Source organism: Trematomus bernacchii, unplaced genomic scaffold, assembly GCF_902827165.1.
Source record: "Trematomus bernacchii unplaced genomic scaffold, fTreBer1.1, whole genome shotgun sequence".
NCBI lineage: Eukaryota > Metazoa > Chordata > Actinopteri > Perciformes > Nototheniidae > Trematomus > Trematomus bernacchii.
In genome coordinates this window covers 1,140,122-1,166,355 of record NW_022987710.1, presented here as the reverse complement: position 1 = coordinate 1,166,355, position 26,234 = coordinate 1,140,122, and the positions used below count along the sequence as shown (strand labels likewise).

The 26,234-nt window shown below is 39.9% G+C and overlaps 1 protein-coding gene across 1 annotated transcript in view; it reads right to left on the bottom strand.

The window, feature by feature from the left end:
- The window catches only part of LOC117491101 (CD81 protein-like), a 40,509-nt gene extending 14,718 nt beyond the window's left edge, over positions 1 to 25,791 (bottom strand). Inside the window, exons 1-2 of the mRNA XM_034140951.1 lie at positions 25,513 to 25,791; positions 3,607 to 3,721 (exon numbers count right to left, since the gene is read on the bottom strand). Coding sequence (XP_033996842.1) covers positions 3,607 to 3,721; positions 25,513 to 25,578 — 181 coding nt within the window. The 5' untranslated portion in view covers positions 25,579 to 25,791. The remainder of the gene's footprint in view (positions 1 to 3,606; positions 3,722 to 25,512) is intronic.
- Positions 25,792 to 26,234: the final 443 nt, after the last annotated feature.

Below are 26,234 nucleotides of genomic sequence, written 5' to 3'. Positions count from 1 at the left end.
AATGTTAATGTTAAATTATATCTGTTGTAATTTATTGTCTTTTATTGTGATTGTAGTAATGTGTTTTTATTACATGTACAGCACTTTGGCTTGACCAAAAATCGCTTTTAAATGTGCTTTATAAATAAAACTTGATTTGATTTGATTTGATAACAGGAGACAGTTATACAATTTGTCTTTGTTTTCTCTTAAAAATTGATTTGAAAAACATAAAGACTTTTTCTGACTGCTTGTGTTTTTTCAAATGTTTACCCATATTTGCATTAACCCTACATCCTTCATTCAAGATTAAAACATATTTTATAAAATATGTATTGGTTCCTGTTTTCCGAATCAAAACTGTGAGTCATAGGTCTCTTTTCTGATCAAAGCATTTGTAACAAAAAACAAAATAAGTATCTATTAGTTCTAACTGCCTATTTCATGACATCCGATAAATATACCACAGAAAATGTAATGATTAGGTAACCTGGAAGGAATGGACTTCTCAACTCCTTTGCAATTGTGTAAACGGATGCATCTATATGACTAAACAGGAACTGAAACAACACGTTCAGGGTTTCCCACGCCACCCATTTAGTTTTCTTTTTTTATTCGTCCGCGACCACGACGCCATCTGCGATCGATTAACTTGTGGACAATGATCCCAGGCCTGTTAAGTGGCCTGCTGGCCTGAGGATTTTTTAATTTTTTTGTATGTATTGTGAACGCAACGCTGCGCAAATGTGGGTCTGCCTCACACAGGGTGACTGGCTGTCTACATGATTTGGCCTGCAGACATGGCCACTGTCATACAGATCATACATCAGAGCTCTCGATTGGTCTCTGTGTGTCATTCAAGCTCGGGATAACCTCAGCTCAGCTGAGGTAAAGGACTCTGAGTGTTTTATCTAGTTAACTTAGTCCAAGTTCTCAGTGGGTCTCAAACGGTTTGGTCACCATTTATGTAAACACATTTCCATTTGAGGGGGTAGTGATTAGTACTTTTAGTACTTTTAAAACTTGTTCAGAGCTAAAACTAGTCTTTGCTGCTGCCTCAAAGAGGAGCAGGGGGGAGAGGAGGGAGAGAGGAGAGGCTGGTTCAGGAGCCCAGACACACTCACAACTATAAATGAACCAAAAATAAATAAATAAAGTTTCAGTGTTTCTTCATATTGGAAATGGTATGTTATTGGTTATGGCCATGATTTTATGATTATTGAAATGTATACAGTTCTGTTTCATATAGGTGTTCCCATAGATCTAGTCTCTTTATTTTCCCCTCAAAATGCACCAGATTGATGCATTTCACTCCAACATTTAAAAAAAAAACTTACTGGGGGAGCATGAGAGAAACAGATGTAGGACTCCATATTGAAACGTTCCTGGCAGCAGGGGATGAAGACAAAGGGGGGAGGGAGAAAAGGGCAGACAGAGATAGAGGGGGGGGTGGGCAGTACTAAAGGAAAAATAAGAAGTGAGACAGCGCGACTTGAACGCTAACCACAACCAGATGGGCTAGTGAGGGGGGAGCAACAGTGAAAAGAAAGCAGGCGGAGAGAGGGAGAGGAACACTTTCACAGAGGAGGGAGGAAGAGGGTGGGGCTGATGAGGAGGAGGAGAAGGGAGGGCTAGTGAGGAATTTTTTCCTATACCGACGAGGCTCTTTCTCCCCTCCTCGCGAATGAGAGAGAGGCTTTATGTAATGGGTAGGATGCAATCATTGAGGCTGTTGGAGAGAAAGTCCCTAAGTAGTTCCTCTCTGACTGGGGAGCCCTTTTTTCAGTGAAAGACCACAGCTATGCCACCACAGAGGACGGAGAAAACAATGTTCAAACACACCCTCATTTTCTTTCTGTAGCTCTACTTTAGATTGAGACAGAAGACTCAACCATTTCCGATTTTCTCTGTAAATCTTCTTTTGATCTCTCATTTCGTCACAAGGCAGATGACTCAGGTTGTTGGCCGATTGGGGGAACCGATGGGTAAATGTGGACGCTGCTTTGTAGAGTTCAAGAGGCGACAGCAGCTAACTATATAATGGAAAGCGAGCTTTTAACAGTCACATGATGAGCGGTGTGTCCTCTGTTAGTCCTGGTCACAAGCCGCTGGTGATTTTGGCCAGTAAACTTCACCCTAACGTATTTCACACCTCTTTAATATTCTCACGTCCAGGTTACTGAGGGTCCACTTTGTACATCCTGTAATGTACTGTATACATTTATAAACAATGCTCTGATTGGCTTGACACTGGTCAATAGTGCTGGAATAATAAGTCCATTAATCGATGAGTGGAATAACAGAGCTTCGTTTTCCTTTTATATCACAGAATACTTTTTTTGTTGATTGCACAAACTGAGGAATTTGAAGAAATGACCTTAAACTCTGGGGAATTCTAACAGGCCCTTTCACTATTTGTGTGAATTTTGTTATATTGTTATGTTATTTTGACAAAAATTCCACTTTCATTATTTCCTAGTTCACACTTTTTAGCTCTTAGTGTGCAAAATAAACAACACATTCAAGTTAACTTTTAGATAAAACATGTTTTTAACTTAAAGACCATGTGTTCATCACATTGAACTGAGTGGTGTGAAACAACTATATATATCGTCTGAGCAATGAGTGTATGTGTTTGTTATTATCAATTCAGATGACTGATTTGATTAAATCAGCAATTTCTAGACATGATTTCATCACGATTCGATGTGATGATTAATTATCACATTGGATTACTGCCCAGCCCGCTATGAGTGAATTATAACTCCCACATGATGTTTCATAAAAGCGCTTATGAACATAAGCTTAAATATCTTTAACTTGTGAATAATTCATATCAAATTCATCTTTATCAGAGGGCCTTAAAGAATCATCTGTTATTGCCCCCATTACTAGTTAAGGTGGACCTTTTATAGGTAACAATCATTCCACTGTCAGTCATTGCGGCACATCAATGAAACCTTAAAAGGCAACGATTGCTGGTTTCATGATCTGGCTATGTTGTTTTAATAAAACAGTGTAACTGTGTCTCTTTAAGCAAATCCTCAATGGAGATCTCTCACACCTGTTGAACTCTATTTGTTTGGCTTTGACATGTGTTTTCTAAGATTGGGCTGATCATATAACCTGCCAGGGATTCATTACATGTAAACTTTTATTTTGAAATGTCTGCCAAAGTCACATCCTGTGGTCTGACTACCTAATATGATAGTGTGATGCATTTGTTGCTATTTTGAGAACAGCCCTAAATCATATAAGTAGATAGTAAAGAAATGGAGATTATACTGGCACAAGCTTAACAAAGTGAGAATTCAAAATTAAAATGTAAGATGAAAGATTATTGCCATTTGAACAATTCTACTGAGTAACATTCAACTGTGTGTGGTAAGTGGAAAAAGGGGCAGTGTCGTTGTGTGGAAATAATGTAGATCAGCAGAAATGCCAGAAACACCGCAATTTTCCAAGTGTGATTCAGTCGTAAACAAGGTTAAGAGGATTTTTTTTATTTGTTTTTGCCACAGGCCTCGCCATTACTGGACTGTGTCCACAGGTTTGAGGTTTTCAATCAGACAGCGTGAAGGCGCAGACAGAGGCAGAGAGGAGTTGTGGTAAAGATGAGATACGTACTGATGTAAAAGGTGTTGGGGGCCTGATTTCCATCAATCTGCAGTACCAGCAGGTTGCTGGTCTTGGGGTCGTGTCTCAACCACAGGGCCACGCCCAGAATGACACCTCCGGCAAGCTGCAACACACAACACAACACATGAAGTTCCTCCTGGTCACGACATTGCACTTGCATGAGGCATGATGAAAATGTTATCTCACGATTATCCTGTAATTGCAATTTAACATATTATCCTGAAACATACTGGAATAACTTTGCATGACATTTTGTCAACAAATAAATAGTTGTAATGCATTGTATATAGAGGACAAGCAACTTGTATTAGTAAACATCTTCTCTAGTGAAAAAATTAAACAATCTTTACGAGGTTATCATAAATCATTAAGTCAGTCCTGATAGAAAAATTAAACAATAGCAACAATTTCTGAGTCATGTTCTTCTTCTAACATGGCATTTTTTCATGTTTTATCCTGATAATGGAAATCCATCAAGGGGCAAAAAATGATATATCATATATGTATTAGCCATACGGAGTGAACTGAAACAAAAGTCCTGTTCCAGTCCTACACTGTAAAATATGACCATGATTTCACAATATTTAGCTGTAATATTTTACAATAAATTACTGTTTTACCACTGTACAGTCTTTACCTGTAATGTTCACAATATAATACTGTAATTTTGAATTTCACAGTGAAATCAATGCAGGCACAGTTAATTACTGTGAATGTACAGGATAAATGATTACCAGGATTTCACAACATGTTACTGTATTATTTCATAGTAAAATACTGTATTCAGACCATCCTCTGTGATAACACAACAAATTAAGTGACTTTTCTTGCTTTTATCGCTCTTGCTTGGCTTTAAATACTAATTTCTTTCATTGGTGCAGGTTTTACTTCAATTGAAAGGGGCACCGCTGCATGTGCCTTAAAATAAACGATGCAACATATAAATCTATGTAAAATTGAAATTGTTGTGCTTGAAATGCTCGTTACCAAGTACCGGTTATTGCGTGTATTCTTTCATGTTGCGGGTCTCAGCACGAGCCACTACCGCGGAGTAGAGGTTGGGGCCGTAACAACATGTCCAAGACACTGTGAAATGTACTTTGCACTTCAATGGAGTAATAAAAAGTTAAAATGGGCATTTTCTTTTTCTTTCTTTTTCTTTGTTGATTGAGCTGATTGAATTGTGTAGTTATGGTAAAATCCCAGTTAACTAGTCAAATTTCGTATTATTTACATTTTTATATTTACAGTAAATTACTGGCTACTGTGTTGCATTACTTTTACAGTAAAAGTGTGAAAATACAGGTAATTACTGTAATTTATGTACAGCAAGGTACCATAATACCACAGCTCTGCACTGCTATATCACAGTAATTCCATGGGCACGGCAACTGTAAAGTCACAGTATTTAGTTGTACTTTTATTCTAATTTACTGTAAAATATCTACAGTAAATTACTGTGAAATATTTACAGTCAATTACTGTGAAATACTAGTAGCAAGTAATTTACTGTAATTTTACAGCCAAACATTTTACAGTGTAGTTTAATCACAGAACTATAAGCTGCCAGTATTTCATGTTTTCATTTTCTTCCTTAAAGTTTAGAGAAAGCACGTCTGTCTGCTTGTTATTACGAAGACAGCATTAGCTTAAGTGTCAAAACTTGCTGTGTGTTAGTATTTGATACAAATATGAACAATACTACACTCACGTGTGTATACTCTACATCAGGGGTTCCCAACCTTTATTGTGCCAAGGACCGGCAGATACATTAAAAAAAAATCGCGGACCGGTTGTCAATTTGAACTGATTTTAATATTTACTCACCAGCAGGTAGCAACAGAGGCTAATTGTATGTAACAGCCTGAACAAATACTAGAACAATATGCATCCAAAACATATTAACAACGTTTAAAAAAGAACCGGTGTCGTTTTTTGATTTTTCAGAAAACCAAAAAACCACGTTATTCAGTTTTTAAACCAAAACAGATAAATTAACGTTTTGGTTTTGTTTGTATGATTTACGGATAATCCAGTGAATGCTGGGAAAACGAGGAGAAGGCGCATTATGGAGATGTCCGGTCGCCAGGGTGTGTGTGTGTGTGTGTGTGTGTGTGTCACTGGAATTTGTTTTCAGAAGATATTATGATAGTGTCGTTCGTTCCGGTGCACTCCGACAGCATTTAGCACTACATCGAGATTAAGATTAAACTAATTTATTTTGGGAACAGCCGCATATATGGAGTTAGCCATATGTGTGTAAATGACTGTTCATAAACATTTGAAAACAAATGCCGGTGTCGGACAGACACGAACACACAGAGCTGAGCAGAGCACACACACACACATCATGCGCCTTGGTGACTGACTGGACATCTCCTTCATAAAACTAATAAAATATATCTCAAATAATGTATGCACCACCATTTCCCCACATAAACATAACAGTCTGCAATCAAACGGTTGTCTCCTGTGCGCTCCTCTTCCTACTTGGCGCACCGGTAACATTCTCGCGCACAAGAGGCTGAGACCTTAGGCTGAGCCGCCGAATCCCTCGGAACATCATAAAAGCCATTTTCAACGGTTTTCTGGTGAAAGATTAACTAGCTACTGGATGAAATAATATGACTGGTGGCATAGGTGCGAAAATTAAACACTTTTTGAAAAAATATTATGATAAAATATTTTTATATATTTATAATTCTGCAAATATTACGATAAACTCACAGCTATTTCGCGGCCCGGCAGTAACACCTCCGCGGCCTGGTACCGGTCCGCGGACCGGGGGTTGGGAACCCCTGCTCTACATGAGCTAAACTAATTAGCTAGCTGCTGGATGTAGCCTAATATTAATCCGACAGACAAGAGGGTGGTATCAATCTTACTGTTAATTGTACTCTCTGAATCATTGTGGGTATTTCTATTTCACAAAATGGCATATCTTTCCATTAACACTATAAAACCTGCCAGGTTTTACAGCATAAAACCATAGGGGCCTATAGTGGGAAATTAGCAGAGGTGCTATTTCACACATTTAATGAGCAAGGCTGTTGTTTAGCTGATTATTGAAGATTAGAAGTATTCAAGATGTAGGTGACCTTCTAATTATAACTAGAAAATATGTTATTCAGTTGCCATAAACTTTTATGGATAGGTATTTTGTTAAGTTATTTTTACATGGTAGTTGTGCAAGATGAATAAGGCACATGGGCAGGGAAAGTTGAGCAATGTGGACATTTCTAATTAAAATGTTGAAAAACGTAGTAGTATGTGTTTCGCCTCTTTTGGCATAAGGATTGGGTAAACAGCTCGCCTGGATCCACCCAAACCTCTAAAGCTCACTAGAAACACAGCATATGATTTTCTGTAATCTTTACTTAGGGTGTCAGTTTGGTTAATTTGGCTTCCAACAGCCCCAACAGTTGAAGAGGAGCTTTCAGGTCACAAACTTTGCCGTAACATTTCAAAGAGCGTTACTCATTTAAAGGTGGTGACATCTTTACGTTTTGTGTTCTAAATCTGTAAATGCCTTTTATTTTATTTTACGCTGGCTATGCTTAAGTTCCTCCATTCGACCAGCAAGTTATCATTATCAGCTGATATTCGTTCAGAATAGTTTAATCGTTTGTCTCTCTATAGGCTGATCAACGGAGCCAATTAGATCATGCATCAATTTTAAATTGGAACATTTTCAATAATCATTCACTTGCTGAGAGAGACGCAGTTGGACACATACACATGCCCGTAGATTACCGTACAGATGGTAGATGTACATGACAGATTGACGTGTAACTAGTTAAACAAAGTTGTATTGGTTAACCCTTGATATCCCTAATTTGTGTACAAGCAGTGATGTAGAATCGAAAACTAGATACAGGGTGATAAGGAAACATTATGTCTTTCATCTAACTCTCAGCAAGAAGGTGATTAAGGGTTTTCCCAAATGTTCAAACTATTCCTTATTGGGTGTTTTTTGGGAGGCTAGTGATATCTTGAGAGTACATTTAAGGCAACCAGGCAAACAATGGAGCATCGAACATCTGTGAAACCTTTTGTTCAATTGGTTTTCATGCTTCCTCTTCCAACCAATTTCCTTGGGGAAGCCGTGCACATACTGCGATGTGTAACTTTGTTACTGAAATGTATTGTTTTTTCAGGGTGGTTTACATTGACATAAGCCTTCCTGAGCCCTTTTGTTTGGCCCTGGACAAAGAAATCCTAAATATAACTGGAGTTAGCATATACCTCAGCCAGCACACAGGAACAAGCACCACAGCGGCAGTCAAATAAACCCCCACCACCGACACCCCTCTGCTGCACATGGGTGGGGATATTTAATAATATATATATAAAGGATATATAGAAAATGTGGAGAAACAGAATATCTAAATTAAACTCGCCAACACTAGTTCCTGTGAAAAGAGTTGAACCAAAACAGGCTGATCTGCCCACCCCCCCAATCCATACTCCTCCTCTTCTTTTAGTGAGGTCCATTCCAGGGCTGAGGCCAGCTGCTGCCCAGCAACCAGATCAACACCATAACTGGAGGAGTGCAGATTCTCAACACACACACACACACACACACACACACACACACACACACACACACACACACCCACACACAGAATGACTCACTTACTTCAAGTGAACTCCCCACCTCCTAACCCCTGAATTACCACTGACTCGTCAATGACATGCATGAAGGTTTAACCAGATTTAAGCAGATTTACGCAAGGCTTTCATTTACCGCGTTTATATATAAATGATGAATAGAGGGAGAGCCCAGACAGAACATAGTTGAAATCCATGACGTGTTATGCTTCGCCTGATGTAGTCTCACATTGCCACAGCTATCTCCACTTGGTTTTAGTGCCGTGTCAGCACAGGGGGAGAGGTCTTGCTGAACTTCAGGGAAAAAAACGAATCACAAACGTCATGGGAAAAATTCCATCTGAGATAGGAAACCAATAACAGCCTGTTTTTATGATACTTGCATTTCTAACTTCAATAAAATACCTTGAAAAATGTGGATTTCTTTATACAAACAGGAGAAAACGACACAAAATTAAGGGTATTAAGTTTTAGATTTTTGGAAAAAGATAAATATGAAAAGGGCAGTGTAGATTAGGTTAAATTGGTCAATATGTTGCTCTCTGAAAGCAAAGGTAAAAGGCTTGATCTATGAAGAACATTGTACTCCTGTTAACAGTTTATCATAAACTCTTTGGTGGTATAGATATGAATGGTGATAACGGGCAGATAAGGGACACCTATGAATTATGTTAAACGAGACAGGGATCAATAATTAAAACAATGAATACGTTTTGACAACTCTAAAATGCACGGTCTACATAGTGTGCGTCAGATATGTGACCGAGGAGCAGCACGCCAAACTGCTGGTCCTGGTCCCATGTTTGCTACACCCTAAAGAACTCCCAAACACATCTACAAGCTGGCGGTTGCTAAGAGAAAGTTAAAAAAATACACTGATCACAAATCCATGAGACAGTCTTTGAGCTATAAATATGTTATGTGGGAAGTTTGAGTCACAGGGACCAGCAGCGTGAACTCTTTCAGGATTATTTTAGAGAATCAAAGAAACTTGAATGAAAATCTTAAATTAGTAGTTAAAACGTTAACAGTAATTTGTTTCAAAAGACATATTTCAACAGCCAAAATGTTGCTATTGACTGGTTAGGTAGAACTAAAACAATAAGTTCATTAAACCTTTTTGATACAAATACACTTCGTTCTTACAGCTTCTGCCCTTTTTCAATGACTGCTTATATTTTTGGCCTCATATGCCGAAGACATTATCCAACCATCTGTTGCTCATTCAACTTCTGCTTTTGTTGTCACACATTCCACTCCAGGAAACACATGTGTCTAAACACATTGGCCGGTGTAATCATGTTTCCTACAGCCTGCTGTCCCGATAGAGAGCGCAACTACTGCTGCCTGACAGTGTTAATATTAATATCGAACAATGTGTTGCAAGGCAGGAATCATCATACTAAATTACGCTCAACAGGGAGGGACGACAGAGAAACGAAGGTGAAACTCTTAAATTGCTTGGAATATCATCCCGTGTTGGATCGAGTTTCCCTCGAGTGTCTATTTCTGCCTGTTGCCCAAAGTACAGGGGGTTGTAGAATGCCGGGCATGCTGGAGGGACTGGGAGTGGGGGGTTGGGGTGTTGTCTGCACTTCCCATGAGGCTCCACTACCACCACACACACAGAGAGGTTTCCCTCCCCCTTAACCCTCTTAATGTCCAGTGTGATATATGGAAACAGGAGGACTCCGTTTTAAAGAGCCCGGCTCCGCGGCCCGCTACTCCATGGCCACACTGCAGGCAAAGTGTTTCTCCAGAGCCGTCTGCTCTCACACATCCTTTCAGAGCTCTTTGGAGGAGCCAATAACACTAAAAGGGTTAAAGTGGAATATGTGGAAGAAGGAGCCACAGAGCTGCGGTAATGCACTAAACAATCACATTAAAAGTGGCTCCTGAAGAGTATTACCAACACTTCTTGAACACTTTGCACATTGATTCACGATTAGAGATGCTAGCATCCCATATTTATGTTGCTGATATTGATTCACGATCATCTATAGCCGCGTTCACACCGCAGTACCTTTCCCACTTTAGTTCCGATATAGTTCCGAAATGTCGCGTTCACACCAAAAAGAGCCGGAACTAAAATGAGTTAATAGCCGCGTTCACACCAAGTACTTTCCTGTACTTAGTTCCAGCACTAAGAGCCCTGGCGCTTTTAACCCCAGGGCACTTAGTACAGATCGCGTTCACACCGGAGTACTTTTCCCTGAGGGAAGATTACAAGTACAGTAGGTGGCGGTAAGCACCTTAAAGTTGTTTGCAATCCACTACAAAACAAGAGAAGAAGAAGAAGAAAAACTGATACAGGATCTGTTTAATCGCCATGTCGGTTTTCTTTATTGCACTCTCAAGACATAACATTAAATAGAAATATTTTAAATGTAACTAAAGTGTCAGTTGTACATGTCAGTAAACATTGTCAATATAAAATAAAGTGTCAGTTGTACTATATAATAACAGTAATAACAATATAAAATAAACTCCCAGGTGTAGGGAGTCTCAGCAGCAAACCCACCTTTATTATATATCTTCCTGAGACCCACTGCATCCGTCTGCCATAAACACTATGCAAACATACATGTTAGTTTTGGCCCATAGTGGACTCCATGTTGTGTTGTGTGAAATGGGGGGGAATTAAAAGTTTAGGTCAAATAATATTTAAAATTATATAAATTGTCATATTTGTGTATGTGCCCCTGCCATTCCCCCACAAGGTTGCAACATTGATGATAAATAAATGACAAATAAAGCTTTGCCAGTTTATAACCGATGAAACATGATGGTATCAGAATAATCACTTACATGTGATGTATAGGATGCTACACAGGTCACAAAAGATAAAGTGTCAGGAGAAATAAGCTTAATCGCCATGTCGGTTTTCTTTATTGCACTCTCAAGACATAACATTAAATAGAACAATTTTAAATGTAAATAAAGTGTCAGTTGTACATGTCAGTAAACATTATATATAAAATAAAGTCATAACAGTAATAACAATATAAAATAAACTGTCCCAGGTGTAGGGATATTCTCAGCAGCATACACACCTTAGTGCAACGTTGTGTGTCGTGTGTCAGTATTTACAAAAACTATACCAAATAAACTGTTATTAAATGCAGTTTGTCGCTCATCCTGCCGCTGCGCCGACGCTTCCTCATGGCGCAGCGCCCACACTTCATCCTGGTGCTGCTGGCGCTCCATCTGCTGCTTGAACACTTCTGCCTGGCGCTCCATCGAGGTGAGCATCTTGTCCTCCGTTTCCTGGGCCTTGGTGAACAGCACCATCTGATCTCCACGCAGCGACTCATTCACCACGGCACGCCGGTCCTCCAACGCCTGGGCGGTGTCAAAGAAATTCGCATCCCGTGTCCGCTTTCCTAAGAGGGGAAAATAAGCAATATACAAGATCTGTTTAGTCGCCATGTAGTTTTACAACATACTAGGAATGTGTTTTTTGTATTTTCACAAATAGAATTAAGGTTTCACAAATCTAAAACTGTGTTATAAAGAATCTTTTGACTCTCTGGGATAATCCAGTCCAGATTTGATGAGTCTAGGTATAGTGGTTTTAGATCAGGACCTGGTCTAATGTGGTCTACATGTAAAAAAAGCACTGAAATCTCCCTTTTTTGTATTTTCACAAATAGAATTAAGGGTTCACAAATCTGAAACTGTGTTATAAAGAATGTTTGGCCTCTCTGGGATAATCCAGTCCAAATAAATCGGCTATGCAGCGATTCAAGAGGTTCAAACACGGAGGATTGTTCCTTTTTGAGTGCTTCATGTATGCTTGAACTTTGTTTAATGTTGTTGAGGCAAGTTAAACATAAAATATGATGAATATTATGAAATAAACATGATTGTGAACATCAGTTCGATGCGTAACGTTCTTTCAAGACAAAGTTACAGTGTGTGTGTACCTTTGCGTTTGGTTGCTGGTAAGGATATATTACATATATACATTATTGTGCAGATTAAAACCCCAGTGTAGTTGATTTTACCTTCGTCGTGATAGTCATCGTTGGCCACTGAATCCGCCGTTTGTAGTCCTGAGTTTCTTTATATTTAGCCGGCTGTGCACAATTCCCAGGTCGAGTGAAAGCTACCGAACTGGCTTCAGTAGCATTCCCTGGGTCGCGTCCTCTGCGTAGATCTCCAGAAGCGCCGACAACTCCTCATCATTTCTTGATGCTTGCCATAACTGCTTTCAAAAACAAACACAACGCACGGAGCGTTGTGTTTTTGTAGCGAGGAAAAACAATGGCGTCTCCACACAACATTTTCAGAGTTGTACGGGCGTGGTTTGCAATTCGCCCAGCCAATCAGCACTGGGGCACTTTTGGAGCACTTTTCACCCACAGAAAAGTACGCTCTCTGAGCTGGCTCTAAAAATGGGGGTAAAAGTACCCGAGATTAAGTACGATTTTTGGTGTGAACGCGACATAAGGGGTACTCACGGAACTAAAACGCGAAAAGTACGGTGAAAGTACTCCGGTGTGAACGCGGCTAATGAGAACCTTTTTACCCCCTTTTCCGTCCCTGCTAGAGAGCAGGTACTTTCGTGGGAGAAAAAGGTTCCTATTTCTGATTGGCTGGGCGGAATGCAAACCACGCCCCGTAAAACTCCAAAAAAGTGTTGTGAAGCCGCCATTTTATTATCCTCGCATTAGCATTATTAGCATTAGCATTAGCCCAGCGCAGAAACGCAGAGAGACTAACTTATGGCAACACAAAAGATAACATGGGAGCGGTGGAGATGAGGAGGTGTCGGCGTTCTGGCGATTTACTCGGAAGGCTTCAGTAGAAGCTGCTGGGACTTCCGGCCGGGGACTTCGGGCGGCATTATACGCCGTGAAGTTGTTTGCGGCCTGCCAGTAAACCCAAAGCAGAAGAAGAAGAAGAAGTGACGTCAGCGGCTTCATTTGCCTAATCCTCCCTCAGGGAACGCGATCTGTACTTAGTTCATGAGAACTAAAGAGTTCTCATGAACTAAGTTCTAAGTGAGCACGTTATGTGTTTTAATATTGGCTTTGATTCAAATAAATCTTGCTTTTAGTATTTTTTATTGTAATGAATTATAAACTTTAAGTTCATAATTTCCCCTCTTATACTTTTTTGTTTATTGCTGTGAAATGATCCCCTTCAAATAACTGCGTATATTCAAGTTTCACGCCAACAATTCTACAAGAGTACATTTGAACGCATCATTTGAATGTTATCATTAACTTTCGCTAACAGCTTACGTCAACTAGCTGCCCACAGAACTGTAATTAGAGATTTTTTTTTTTTTTTTTTAATAAAATATTTGTATTATTTTATTTAATGTTACAAAACAAAAATGACCATGTTCACGTCTTAAAGTCATCCTGAGGCCTTAGTTTTTGGTTTAAAATTACACAACATCATGTATGTGTTGCTTCTTTTGGGCTTGTTTTCATAGACCTGGTTGCTTATTTCTCTCAAATCTGGCAACAGAGTGGGCGCAGTGTCTAATAGTAGCAGTAAGCTAACGAGAGGCTACGTTCAGCTGGTGACTCGGGAGTCGGGACAGAGAAAATGTCAGGAGTTTGGAAGTATTATAAAATTGAAAGCAAAGGCAGTGTAACAGCCAGATTACAGCCGTAGCCGTAGGGTCGCCGGTTCAAGTCCCCGACCAGACCTAAAATATGGAGTGTGGACTTCTACTTGGAGAGGTCCCAGTTCACCTCCTGCCCTGCCGTGGTGCCCTTGAGCAAGGCACCGGACATCCCCCTTCCCCCCCTCACTCCCATTGCTCCCCGGGCGCTGTACAATAGCTGCCCACTGCTCCTAGTACTAGACTCCTGGTACTAGGATGGGTTAAAAGCAGAGAACAAATTTCACTGTGTGTGTGCTGTGTGCTCTGCATGTGTGACCATTAAAGAGGGTTTCATCCCTCCCAATTCTAATTACAATTCTAGATGCAATGTTTGCAAGGCGGAGGTTCCGCGTGGTGGAAAGAACAGAGCTACGTTCAACATGACCAATCTAATACGCCACCTGAGAAACAAACACCAACAACAACACGACGAGTACACAGCGGCCACTCAGGTAACGGCACTGAAACAACTGACACTTTCAGAGACTTTTAAAAGGAAAGAGAAACTGCCCCAGAACAGCCAAGATAGCTGAATTCATCGCGTTGGATGACCAGCCGTTATCTGTTACCTTTTTTTTCTCTTAATGCATTGCATAAAGATCGGATCGCGAAAAATCGGTATCGGCAGATTGTCAAAATCAAATGATCGGAATCGGATCGGGAGCAAAAAAAGGTGATCGGGACATCCCTAACTGTAATGTCTACAACTTTGGCTGGCGGTGTGTGTTTCGGCATTAAATAAATAGGAAGAGGCAGTATTGGTGGTGAATGGTGGTGAATGAAGATGCATCATAAGTATAGTGGGTGTAGAAAACTCATTTTAACCCAAAATAGTGTAACTGATTTACACAGGTCTTGTTCTGAAGGGGTAACGCACTATTTAACATAAAAGATTGGTAGGCACTTGTATCTCCAGCAATTGTCAGTTGACACTTTATATGCTGGTTCTGAAAAGTAATCAAAAATGATCCAAAGAAAATGTTTTAGGTTGTAAAGGGACACGTCGCTGCTAACTTGGATACTGTGCCTGTGTTGACTTTGAAGCTGCTGCTGTGCCTGCTGACTTATTGTTATCTATGTGAGATAGTGTTGGCTATGGGGCTTAATTATTAACTCTCTGCTCCCTGGACAGTTAGACTGAGAAAAAGTGCAGCGGTGGGACATAAGGCGCGTTCACACCGGAGTACTTTTCCCACAATAGTTCATCAGAACTACGATATATTTGCGTTCACACCAAAAAGCCCCAGGAACTAAAGTAGTTCAAATTAGTTCATCTGACCCGCTTTTCAGTCCCTGCTAGAGAGCAGGGACTGTCGTGGGAGAAAATAGTTCATAAATCTGATTGGCTGTGCGGAATGCAAACCACGCCCGTTTGACTCTGATTTTTTTTTTTTTAAAGCGGCCATTGTATTTGCTTGCTTCGGGCAGCGCACCCGAAGAGATTACTTTTGTGAAAGCAGTTATTATAGCAACACTAAATAAATCATCGGAGCGGTGGAGTGAAGAGGATGTGTCGGCGCTTCTGGCGATTTACTCGGAGGACGCGAAGCGCCGCATTCAGAAACTTCTACTGAATGCAGTTTCCGTGGCTCAGCAAAGTTAGCAGACCTGGCAAAGTCATGTCGGGACGACTACGAAGGTAAAATAAAATACATGCACTGCACTGTTTTAATCTGCACAATACTGGTCTTAGATGTACTTTTATTTGCTCAGTAGATCGAGCTAGCCATGCTAGAACTTGCTATCATAGGTCCAAGCTGGCTAACAACATCTAGCTAGCTAGCTATTCTCAGCCGTGCCCGCTATGAACACGTTTTGACTTGTGAATAAGTGTGCAATGTTCTGTAATTTGCTTGCCTAACTCATGGCACTAATCGTGTGTTTCAGGCGAAGTGTTTCTCTCTGGATTAGAAACTAGTTTTCCCCTCCGGGATAAAACGATAATATAATGTTAGCAATTAGCATGCTAGCTGGACATAATGCTACCTCTAACAATACATTGTAATTTCAAGTAATTTGCAACATTCATTCCACATGTTAATGGTAAAAGCTTAAACAGTTGATTACCTGCATGCCACAAAGACTGATGTTCTAATATGTTTGCACATTTAAGTAGAAATGTAATTGAAATTCTATTTATTTTTCCTTTTTTTTATTGATTGTTATAATTGTACTCAGCCATGTTATGTTAGATGTCAATCCACTTACACTGTAACTACTCTGGCCTTGAAAGAAGGTTACACATCTAACTGATGTCCACTAATCCCTATAAAACAAAGTTCAAGCATACATTAAGCACAACACAATAAATAAGGGCACTTTGATATTTATTTTTTATTTGATATTATTTGATCCTATCTTATCTTCTACTTTACACCTGCATTTTGTACACTGTCCCTGCCTGCACCATGTCCAATGTTGTCTCTGTTGACAACCTAGCAGGCGATTAAACTGATCTTGTATCTTGCTTATTTCTCCTTAGGAACGCGGGCACGGGATGACAGCTTCCTTGACACCATCATGGCGATGGACTGCCGTGCCATGGTCAGCAAGGAGAATGAGGACCTGCGTGCCAAGGAGATGCACGACGAACGGCTGCTGCATTCACACAAGGCCCAGGAATCGGACGACAAGCTGCTCATGGTGATGCCGCGCCATGCTGACTCGGCGGCGCGCCAGGTGGAGCAACAAAATACCTTTCAGGCTGGGCTTCTGGCAGTGCAATGCGAGCTGATTAAATCCAACAGGCCTTCAATAAAAAAAATAAAGAAAAACTTGTTGTCGTTGATAAACTGTACAATGACTTGTTGGGAGGCGTGTGGTGCAGTGGTCTGGTGCGTTGGTGTTCGGATCAGGGGAGCACAGGTTCAAACCCCACTGCAGTCAGCATGTCGTTGTGTCCCTGGGCAAGACACTTCACCCCAAATTGCCTACACCTGGGACAGTTAATTTTGTATTATTGTGATTATATATATATGCCACTGTTATTAATACTGACACTTCACTTTGCACTAAGGTGTGTCTGTTGCTGAGCCTACCTATTGTTATATATATATATGTTTTGATACTACTGACACTTTATTTGATATTGAAAATGTTAACTTCTATTTACATGCATACGACACACCTGGGACAGCGTGATGCTGTTATTGATATTGTCTTGAGTGTGCAATAAAAGAGAACCTACATGGCGATTAAACGGAGCCTGTATCTTACATTTTTCATTACATTTCATGTAACTAAGCTTGCTTATTTCTCCTCTGACACTTTATCTTTACAGTGACCTGTGTAGCATGATACATCACATGTAAGTGATTATTCTGATACCATCATGTTTCATCGGTTATAAACTGGCGAAGCTTTATTTATTGTGGCTTTCAAAAAGATAATTTCATTGTATTTCAAAATGGCGTCCAACACAAGCACTTTTTATTTATAGAAAGAGAAATGGTTAAGTTTGTTATTACCAGTGTTGTGAGTTCAATATTTTTTAATTAATTATAGTAAGGGAACATCTTAGGAGTTAGTGTAGTGAGTTTCAGAGCAGTGTAATAATTATTTGACCTAAAACTAAATGTTTTTATAAACATGACATGGGGATTTGCTAACTTTTGATTTCCCCCATTTTACACGACACAAATGGAGGCCACTATGGGCCACAACTAACACGTAGGTTTCTGTAGGGTTCATGGCAGACGGATGCAGTTGCTCTCAGGAGGATATATAATAAAGGTGTGTTAGCTGCTGAGCCTATTTAGTGTGCATACGACACACCTGGCACAGTTTATTCATTTCACACGTAGCGTAGCGCGTGCATGTCGTCGTCCAATCCTTTTGTCAATCCTTCTTAACCGCCTTCGCTTCCGAATCAGCATTGCTATTGCATTTGACTGGTCGACGATCTGTATTTGTGTTTGCTTAACCTGTTAAGCACCAAGCCTGTTTTTCATGTTTCAGGCTCGAAAATGACATGCCCAAAACAAATGACTACAACTTAACTTCTAAAAGGGTTATATGAATAATTTATTTTATCAAAGCAAGGTTACATCTGTGAGTTGGATGTAGAAGTGTCAGAATCAATATAGATGTTTTTTTATTTTAAAGAAAATTCAGATTTTACATAGTAAAAAACTGTAAATTATAGTGTCCGTCCAAAAATTCTTTTTTACAGATAGTGAAAACTACCCTTGGATGATGGGTTAGTAGACTAAACGCTTTAGAAATCCAAAGTACAACATATAATAAGTACCCTGTATCAAGATTGATGCAAAACAAGTGACATTTGACCTTTTTAGAGAGGTTTAGCCAAAACCACCCCACCTCTGAGGTGATTTGGGTGAAAATGGTTTTTTTTCCCCTTGGTCGATTTTGATGGTTGACACCTCTTTCTGACCGTTAGAGCCAATAGAATCGAAGGGGGAGGCCCCCACACACACACGTTGTGAAGAGAAAAGGTGGGGGCTGCGTGCATGTAATTTTGCGTCAGAGTGGACCTATCTCTAGCTCTGACATTTGGAAACGAAAAAGCAGTTTTATTGCTTATGGATTATCAGAAATCATTTCAAAGAGGACACAGACACATTGGATTAACCTATGGATTAACTGCAGCATCGTTTTTTTATCGTTTTAATGCCATTGAAGACCAGTTTTGACCAAGGTAAGCCATGTTAGCGTTTCTAGCTACCTAGCTCCACATGTTATGATGTACGCTTTCGTTTATAGCGTCGCAAATGTTTACCACTGAGTGTTGAGGTGGGCACCCCCAGATTCTGTGTCTCCAGCTGATGCTAATCGATGGGTTGGCTGTGCATCTAGGATAAGTAATAAGTAAAGGGAGTTAGGAGTGAGTTTAGGTGCAGAGATAGGTTACATTTAGCATTAACATTAGCTCGTGGCTAATTCAGAGGCTGAGTGTTAGCATTGTGGGGTTTTTTTGGAGAAAAAAATTAAAAAGATCAGTTAGCTGAGTTTCTTCCCGTTACATGGATATAAAACATTCATAGTTTATTAAATATTAAGATTCCTTAGACGTTGTTTCCTGCAAATGACGCGTTTATCCGCCCGGTACCGGGGGGACGGTGCGTAACAGGTTAAATAACTCAGACGAAGCTCATGTCTGAGGTCGGAAGGTAAACAGACGCCTCATTTACATCAAGTGGGCGCGGGAGGTTTTTATTCTTCTTTTTCTCTCGGTTTTTTGGCGGATTGCAACTTTAAGGTGCATACCGCCACCTACTGTACTCGCCGTGAAGTGTTTGCAGCGTGCCAGTAAACCCAAAGCAGAAGAAGAAGAAGTGACGTCAGCGGTTCATTTGCCTAATCCACCCCCAGGAACTCATTTTGGTGTGAACGCGATCTGCTTTAGTTCATCAGAACTAAAAGAGCTCTCATGAACTAAAGTTCTTATGAACTATTGTGGGTAAAGTACTTGGTGTGAACGCGCCTTATAGATTACTCACTTTTCAACACCAGCTCTTAGGTTGACATTCATTATTGATAATGGCAATCAGAAGTGGGAGGTCAAAGGTCAACAGCATTTCCTTTTGGGGTTCCCATGCTTAAGCTGCAGGCCAGGTGTGTGTCAACTAGGGATGTTAAGATTCACCAATTCGCATCGGTGCACCGGCATAAACGTTCAAGATGCGAGTGCACCGGTTGAAAGAGTGCACATCGGCTACAGTTTGGGTTGAACTCGCGATGAATCGATTGTAGCATCTTTGCATCGGTAAAAAAACGATTCATTCATATAATATCCCCTCATCCTGTCAGCACTCAGCAGAGACGATCTTTTAGGGCTGTGCAATTAATCGTATTTTAATCGCAATTACGATTTTGGCCTGCCACAATTACGAAAACAACATAATCGAAAAAACCGATTATTTTGCTTTGCTTGGTTGTGACAGTGCACTGCAACATATTTGATCTAATTTATTTTAGTCTAATTTACTTGTATTTATCATATTTACATATGTTTAGTAGCTTGTTGAAGTGCGCTCCAAAATATTTGTTGATCTTGTTTATTGGTATTTATTATTTTGATATTATTTATTTAAATGTAAATATAAATGTATCATTTATTCTATTTATTTTTGTATTGGTTTTTCAGTTGAATTATACGTTCAGGGTAATCAACAGTTAAAAAGATACTGTTCAAATTATTATATGTATTTGTTTTAAAGTTCAATAAATGGATGTTTTCAAAGTCAATGAATAATCGTATTTAATAATCGTGATATCAATTATTGACCAAAATAATCGTGATTATGATTTTTGCCATAATCGCACAGACCTACGATCTTTGCTTCGCCACTACGGAGGCCGAGAGTCTCAGTTATCAACAAACATGGAAGTCGAGGAGAAAGAGAAACACAGCGCACCGAAAAATACCTACAAATCAAACGTTTGGCAACACTTCGGATTTTTCAAGAAAGAAGGACAACTTGAAGAATCGCTCGCAAATTGTAAACGATGCCGTGCCGCTTTAAAGTACACAAGTAGTACGCGGAACTTAGCGACGCACATAAAGAGGCGACATGGGGTCTGCAGCTGAAAAGAAAAACCTGAAAGTTAGACATATGAGTTAAATCACTCAGTGAGGTGTTCTGTCAGTGAGAGTGGTGTTTAGTTTACAACAGCCTGTGACTGCCAATAATAGTTTAAATGTCTTCCTTACAATTGTAAGCAGTTATGAAATACCTGTTTGTGAAAGGTTATTTGTATTTGTTATTAGCCGCGTTCACACCGCGTACTTTGCAGTACTTAGTGCCGGCAATTAGTGTCCCCGCACTTATTACCCCAGGGCACTAAGTACCAATCGCGTTCACACCGGAGTACTTTTCCCTGAGGGAAGATTACGCAAATGAGCCGCTGACGTCACTTTCGTCTTCTTCTGCTTTGGGTTTACTGGCAGGCTGCAAACAACTTCACGGCGTATACTGCCGCCCGAAGTCCCCGGCCGGATCCCCCCCAGGAAAGTACCACCTCTCTAGCAGGCACTAAAAATGGTGTGAACGCAACATAAGGGGTACTAACGGAACTAAAGGGGAAAAGTAGGGGGAAAAGTACTCCGGTGTGAACACGGCTTTAGTTCATATAGAAACCACACCACTGCTTTCTGCTCACTGGTGAGTTAGCCTATGGATGAGTGTTAAGCACATCAGGCTGGCAGTTGTATGGGCATTGCACTACGGTAGTTGTTATTTGCACATTGTTAATCATGGGCAATGCATCCTTAGATTGTTTAACTGTGAGGTGTTATACAATTGTACTTTACTCTGGAGACAGAGAACACTACTACAAAGGACTTGTGAAAAGGCCAGTCTGTGAAAGGTCCAAGTGTTTTGTTTTTTTAAGGTAAAAAGAAACAGCATAATGGGATTTGCAGTACTAGTAGAGAGAACCAAATATGTAAAGCACTTTTTTGTTAATTTATGATTTGCTGCATATAAGGAATAAAACAAAATCCTTTTTTGTACCATATTGAAGTATCATTATTTTGCATCGTGTTGAATCGCATCGCCCCGAATCGCATAATGTTGAATCAAATCGTATCGAACTGTATCGCAACAGGGGTGAATCGTATCGTATCGCATCGCCTGGTGTTTCAAATGTATCGTTAATGTATCGTATCGTTGGCAACATATCGAGATGCGCATCGCATCGGCCTCAGTGATGGAGATGCACATCCCTAGTGTCAACCAATACCAATATGAAACTTTAAAAACGTTTCAATTTTGTTCCAGCTAAAGCTTTTCAATCATATCTTATTGACATGTTGCCTTATACGGAGCAGGCCATGACATTGTAACTGTATGTATACAAATAGAATATAGTATCCACAATAGAATGTGGATTTAAATGTCTTAGTATGAGATTAGGCTATATAAAGTATGTACAAATAAATGTAAATCAAGATCAAATAAATAGACATTTGAATCCAATACTGTTGGGGAAAAATGTGGCGATTTGTCAGTATCTCAAACAAAAAAAGTCAATTTAACATCATCATCTAGTCACTAGTGCAATTCATATCTTTAAGTTTTGGACTGTTAGTTAGACAATTTTCAAATGTTTCGTAGAAGAAAGCAAGTGTTACGCATGTCTAACTGGAACACACTAGTGAAAAAAGTGTCTTAAATATTTCCACAATGCAGGGGGGTTTAACCTGGAACAAAAAAACTTGACTGGCAGACTTTAAAACTCTCTCCACTAGCGTGTGTGTGATAGATTAATGGGCGACACTGGGCTGCGGAGATATCGCGATGATCTCTGCGATATGGTGCTCCGTGCATGCATGCAGTGACATGTAATATCCAAGGATTAGAGACGGTTGGATGCTGCTGTTTTGAGCATTGCAATATATTTATTTTCACTATGTTATTTATTTATGATTATCCTTAGCAAAGATTTGATGTCAGCTGTTGCTGTCTTTTTTTCTTTAGTTAATACTGAAATAGAGCCCTGCTGTTTTGTCAGGGCTTTTTCTTTAAATACAATTTAAAAATGTCGATACAGTAGCTGTCCTTTTTAAAAATGTCTATGCTAAAGTTTTTATAGGTGTTGTTATCTGCTTTGTGTAGTGTGGTTCTACAAGCAAGTCAGTGCATTCATTGGGTGGTATCAGAGAGTTACAAGGGTCAGTAAATGCAATGAAAACAATTGGCCACAGCAAATCATTTATATTAAAAATGTAATTTTTACTTTTGTATACTTCAGTACAAAAGATGTATTGAATAATTTAAGTGGTATATGTGTACACATATAAATCATTTGTCAAAACAGGGTTCAATTTGATTGAATTATAAAAGGTATATGTGGTAAACTGAAGAGCCGTTTGGGAGCCGAAAGAGCCGGCTCTTCTTGGTGAGCCGAGCCAAATGATCCGGCTCACTGAAAAGAGCCGGAATTTCCATCACTACTGCTCCTGCTTTAGTGTGGAAGTTAAAGCCAAAGCAAATTATCCAAAAATAAGTTATAGCCAGTTCATAAAATCACCTTCTCTGACCCCTTATTCAACTTTTTAATTGCTTTAGGTCCTGGTCCACTGTTTGAATCATGCTGATGTGTTTATGCTGTGGAATGTCTGCACTAGGGCTGGGCTATAAAACAACACAAAAATCTAAGGTGTTTTTTTATAATACATTTTCCTCCTCTTATAAAAGCAATAGACAAACAGCCACAAAGCTGTGAGCTCACAGCTTACTCTGTTGCAATTGTTGTGGCTACTAAAGGAACAAATATATTTGTATCTAAAGGAACCCCTGCATAATGACTAGATTCATCCGAATTTGATTGGTTGGGTCTTATAACGTTTTATTAGATAGAGCTGCTATATTTAGTAGTTTTATCCTGATTCAAGTTAGCATAGGGCTAACCCTTAAAAAATTAAGGTTTAGCAGTTATATGGCAGATAATAAGTGTTTTATACTGTGCGTATGTTATCAACCCTAACGGAGCATCCACACAGCAGCGTTAAAAAAATCTTGGAGGTGGGCATATCTGAAGCTTGGGGATTTTTTTGCGAGCAACGCGACCAACAACCAATCACATGAATCTCCCGCCCCCGACATACAAAGCAAAAAAGCCCGAAGTAAACTGGATATAAACTCCCCAAACAGGCAAAAACCTACCACTGTCTCTGCCACCTCCCTCCATGCCTGGCTCCTCCGGTTTGTATCCCGGTAGGTAAATAGGGACTGGTCATAAAGCACCGGGTGATTCCCTACCGCTATAATTAATTTCTCCTCCATTTTTTGGAATATGAGGAAATGACCTGCGGCATGTCTCTCCCAGCATACACGCGGTTTGATTGGCTAGCGCTTGAACTGTCAGATTTGCATAAACGGGATTTGATTGGCTGACGCTTCCACCTCAGCTTCAAAAGTTGAACATTGCTCAACTTTTGAATCCTGAGATGCCTGGAAATCTGCCACTTCCTTACAGAGCCCCTCCTACAACACACATGAACGCGCACATGACCAATGAGGGCACGAGATAAGTTTGTGCACAGATGGAAGGCTGACAGGCAGGTAGGCCATCCAGTTATTTTAGCCGGGCCGGCTAAAATGATTGGTCGTGCTTTTTACAGTACTACGGCTTCCACAGATGACATTTTTTTAATGGATTTTTTGTCAAAGCACTTAAGATATTCATTGCTATCGGGATGTTAAGAGCATTCCATGGAATATAACAAAAAGTGTATCTCGAGCCGGTTTCTCAAACTTACCTACCCCACCTTTAATAAATGCAAAAGTGAAAGAAAAATATATAATCACAACAAATCTTAATACACATTGTTGTTGTTATTATTATTATTATTTTATACATATTGTGATAGCATTTTCGTCCATATTGTCCAGCCAGATAGAAAAATATAATAATTATAGGGTTTTTGCTACTAAATTGAGTTAAATACAGCCATGTTCCCCAGATGATCAATCTTACTGACTTGCAGCACCATTCATTTTTTTTTGCCTGATGGATTTTTTGTTAAATTAAGTAGATATTATTTTCTGTTTGCCAATCCAAGCCCAAATTGCTTGAAGATTTTTTAATTTGAACAGAAATGGCTATACTGTTTACCATGCAAACATTGCAAAACAAATTAAATAGTTGCCTTCAAATCCTGTATTAGATTATTAAAAACATTGTTTTGGGGTATTTGGCCTGAATGGGTTACTCCAACTGGAATTCCATGATCATATTTCATTGACAACACAAACACGCCCCCGACATGCAGCCCCCGACACAGTTTAAACTCTTTCAGTTTTCTTCTTGGCAACACATCTGTCCCCTGAACTGAGTTAGATCAACCAATCAGCTTGCTTGACACTTAGCTCCACACATATAAGTTAACAAAATATAGGTTCATATTTTTAGGCTATGAATGCTGATTATTAATAAAAAAGAAAGTACCAAAGGGAAATAAGTGAAAAGGCTTTTTGCGGAACAAACTCTGCCACTCTTCCACAAGGAGAGTAAAAACTAAACTCCCACAAATGTTTCCATGATCCATCACCCAACACAGGGCCTTGACTCATCAAATGGAAACCACCATGAGTCCCCCCTCCACACACACACACACACACTCCCAGATTGGGTGGAGGATGTAATCCAAACAAAGCCATTCTCCAAACCAAAGCGAGGTAGTCTCCACTACCGCCCGCCTCACAGCAGATACACAAACTAGAACTTTTAATGAGACCCTATAGTATTAAAGCCTCTCATAGTGAACTAAATATTGATCCAATTGGTAGAAATATGTGTTTTGCGTCAAAACAAACTAAAATTCTCGAGTGAAATTGTTTTTTTGGAGCTTTTTTTTTTCACATGAGGTGACTCTAATTCGTATGGTGTAGCCTATAAACGATTATATCCACCAACTAGCAAATGTGTGTTATACCAACCAAACATGCCTTTTCTAGCAATTTATCGTGTTGCCATCCTTTTGCCATACTCTCCCCTAGTGGTGAAAAGGCGTGGCTGGTTATTCATAAGGTATAACGGTGACTAAATGTGAGATGTAGCGGGGCTGTTGTTGGTTTATCCATTCATAATGGGCGGGCTGCCTAAACAAACCATACCCGCTAACCAGCGCGAGGAGGCGGTGATGCGTAGCGAAATAAACGCAATATGGATTGTAAAAAACAATGTTTGCTTACCCAGAAGATGAAGTTGAACAAGAAAAGCATGTACTTGATGCATTTTGTGCAGCCTTCGACTCCCATGGTGGTCCGTTAGTCGGGTATTTTCGGGTACTGAGTTCACAGGACAGCGGCAGTAGCAGGCCAGGTGTCGCGGCGTGTAACGGGCTGAATCTCGACTGGGAATCCGTACTAGGGCTCAGAGACAGAGGCAACACCCAACTCCTCCCTCCCTCACTGCCGAGCACCCCCCGTAATCCAGTCCCAAAATGTAAAACACAGCGGACTTTCCGGCCAACGCCTTCAGAATAAAACACCGATTTAACATGCCATAGCATAACATTTTGGGAGGGGTCTGTTTTGCTTCTGTAAATGCTTCCTCTCATACGCAATTTCCCCGAAACCGACTTCTGTTTTACCAGTAGCGTATGGAAGCTTGTTCAGGCCAAAAGAACAAAGGAAACATCTCATTCAATGATTTGTTGTTTTGCTCTCCTCCAGCACGAGCTGTAAACACAACATCAACATATCATAATCTGAATCCCATTCCTTTATTAGTCTCACAGAGGGGACATTTACGAGACAGTAGGCTACCGTTTAAGACAACAACAAAAAACAGCCTATATGGTTAAGTGAACATTATTTAGTAAAGTATGCAGACATAATAAACATTTAAAATAAAAATAATTACACAATTCAAGTATAAAAAGGTAAGTGGGAGCATTGTGAAAAATAAGTGA